Source organism: Buceros rhinoceros, unplaced genomic scaffold, assembly GCF_000710305.1.
Source record: "Buceros rhinoceros silvestris isolate BGI_N320 unplaced genomic scaffold, ASM71030v1 scaffold37219, whole genome shotgun sequence".
Lineage (NCBI taxonomy): Eukaryota > Metazoa > Chordata > Aves > Bucerotiformes > Bucerotidae > Buceros > Buceros rhinoceros.
Genome location: NW_010433948.1, coordinates 398 through 2,658, shown reverse-complemented (window position 1 = coordinate 2,658; position 2,261 = coordinate 398). Strand labels below are relative to the sequence as shown.

The 2,261-nt window shown below is 45.7% G+C and overlaps 1 protein-coding gene across 1 annotated transcript in view; it reads left to right on the top strand.

The window, feature by feature from the left end:
* METAP1D (methionyl aminopeptidase type 1D (mitochondrial)) overlaps positions 1-1,318 on the top strand; it is a 27,339-nt gene extending 26,021 nt beyond the window's left edge. Inside the window, exons 8-10 of the mRNA XM_010144280.1 lie at positions 100-150; positions 1,028-1,106; positions 1,240-1,318. Of these exons, the coding sequence (XP_010142582.1) occupies positions 100-150; positions 1,028-1,106; positions 1,240-1,318 (209 nt within the window). The remainder of the gene's footprint in view (positions 1-99; positions 151-1,027; positions 1,107-1,239) is intronic.
* Positions 1,319-2,261: the final 943 nt, after the last annotated feature.

The following is a 2,261-nucleotide window of genomic DNA, read 5'->3' as shown; positions in this document are numbered from 1 at the left end:
GTGCTTGGTACCTGCGAGCCAAAAAGGAGTTTCAACCAAATGCTGGCTGCGTTTACTAAAAAACAAACAAAACAAAAAACCCGGTTTTGTTTTCTTTTGTAGCCAATGACAGCGATTTGTTAATGGAAGAGGGAATGGCGTTCACAATAGGTTAGTAACTCTCTGCTATGGTTTTCTTTAAAAAAGCACACACAGGAAGCCCAGATCAGTACTGTTTCTTTACTGGTATATAGAAATATCCATACAGATAGGGGGATGTCAGCACGTTGAGGTATCATTTTTTTAAAAATGCATTTAGGAACTGATTGAGTGAAAGAGTTTCCAAGTTATAAGATCTAGAAAATTAAATGTTTATTACAAATCTTATTAAATTACGTATTTGATGCATACTTTTAGCAAGACGGTGGCTCTGCCTACACGCTTGGGCTGTGGGAGATGAGAAGGACGCGATTGTGTCCCCGAAGCTCTGGTTTACCAGCAAGCAGCCTGGTGGCTCTTATGTCATTTGCTGTCTGCCAGAGCTGCTGTTTGGGTTTGGGGACTGCAGTGCCGGTAACCAGTCAGTGCCTGGCCCCACAGACTGAGCCTGCTAAATACCAGTCATGGAGAGCTGATGGGGGAAAAGCCCTCTTTCTCACTGTGTGGCTAAATGGCACGGCAATTAGAGGGAAATAAGAAAATTGTTGTTTTGTTGATTTAATGAACATTTTAAGCCTGTTTAAAAAATTCAGATATTTAAAACTATCTGCTGTTTGTAAGTGTGGTTGGTGCTTTGGTTATTATCCACGGGGTCTTAATTAAAGCTTGATTAAAATTCTCTGCTTTTGCAAAAGAGGAATGGGCAACTTCCTACCTTAATATTTCATCTTCCTCTTTAGTTCACATTTTAGTGTTGAAGAGAGTGCCAGGGAGACTGGGACCTGTACAGAAGGGGAGCTGCCTGCTGGGACAACCCCCCTTTCTTGCTTGCTTCACAGGCTGCATAGGAGCGCAACTAACTTTAGAATATATTTTTTTCTTGCTGCAGAGCCAATAATAATGGAAGGTTCCCCTGAATTTAAGATTCTGAAGGATAAATGGACCGCAGTTTCTGTAGACAATAAAAGGTGACTGATTTTATTTTTTTTATCATTCCTAAGATATGGAAGTAATTGTTGACAGTCAGGGAAAAAAATGGATGAGCTTTACGGGTGTGTTGGACAAGTTTGCCCCCTAATAACTGCTAAATGTGAATTTCAGATCAGCACAGTTTGAACATACCATTGTGATTACCTCAGAGGGAGCAGAAATCCTCTCTAAACTGGTGGAAGAAGCCTAAAGATGGAGCAAGGAGTGGATGGACTCACCGTACTTCTGGGATTTCCAGTTTCGCTTGAAACAGAGAGGAGGTTTCTGTAACTTCTGTAGGGAATGGGTTCTGTGTAAGGTGCTGCAGGGGGCAGAAGAAGCAGGTTGAGGGGTCGGCTGTGGACATAGTCCTTTCTATGTATTACCTGGCAAGTATTTAATAAAAGTCCCTTAGCTTGTTTGTGATCCTGGAAGTAGCTGTGCATAGCCTGCAAGTGCAACGGGTTTGGGGTATTTGGGGTGAGGGGCAGAGAGCAGTCCCTTCTTCCAAATCCTGTGTGGGACAAAACTGTATCAGATGATAGGGTCTCTGTGCAGCTGAGAGGACAGAGGAACATAGCATTTTCCCTTTATAGCTGAATTATGGAGTCAATTTGTCTTCACTGTGATTAGCACAGTGCCGTTTCCCAGGCTGTAACTTCTACTACAATGGGAAAAAGTTTGCTGAGGGTGGCAGGCAGAGGCAGTCTCTTCCCCCCGCAGCCTCCCCAGCAGCAGTCCCTCCCTCCCTGACTCGGCTAATTTCTTTTTGCAGAGCACAAAAAGTTACGAAAAATGAGATGTGAAGCACGCTTCTTTGGAGATAAATAATTGCCCTGACTGAAGAATTAGCCGGTTTGGGGTAATCACTGCTCTGCGGTACCCACGTTAGTTAAGCGAGAGGCACTCCGCAGTTTAAGCGTTTAACAAAAAAGGAGTTCGCGGTCTGGAAGAGGAGCCCCAGCTCCCGCCCGGAGTTTGGAGCTGATGGTGCTCAGGAGCGACGGGTCCCGCTCGGCCCCGCGCTTCCTTCAGTCCTGTCCAGGGCCTTCCGGGGGCGGAGGGGTTCGTTTGCAGTTTAGCGGTTGGTGACCGCCCTGTCAGGACCGACGGGTCTGGCCTTGGCACTTAGAGGCTGCTGGAGCAGGACCCGG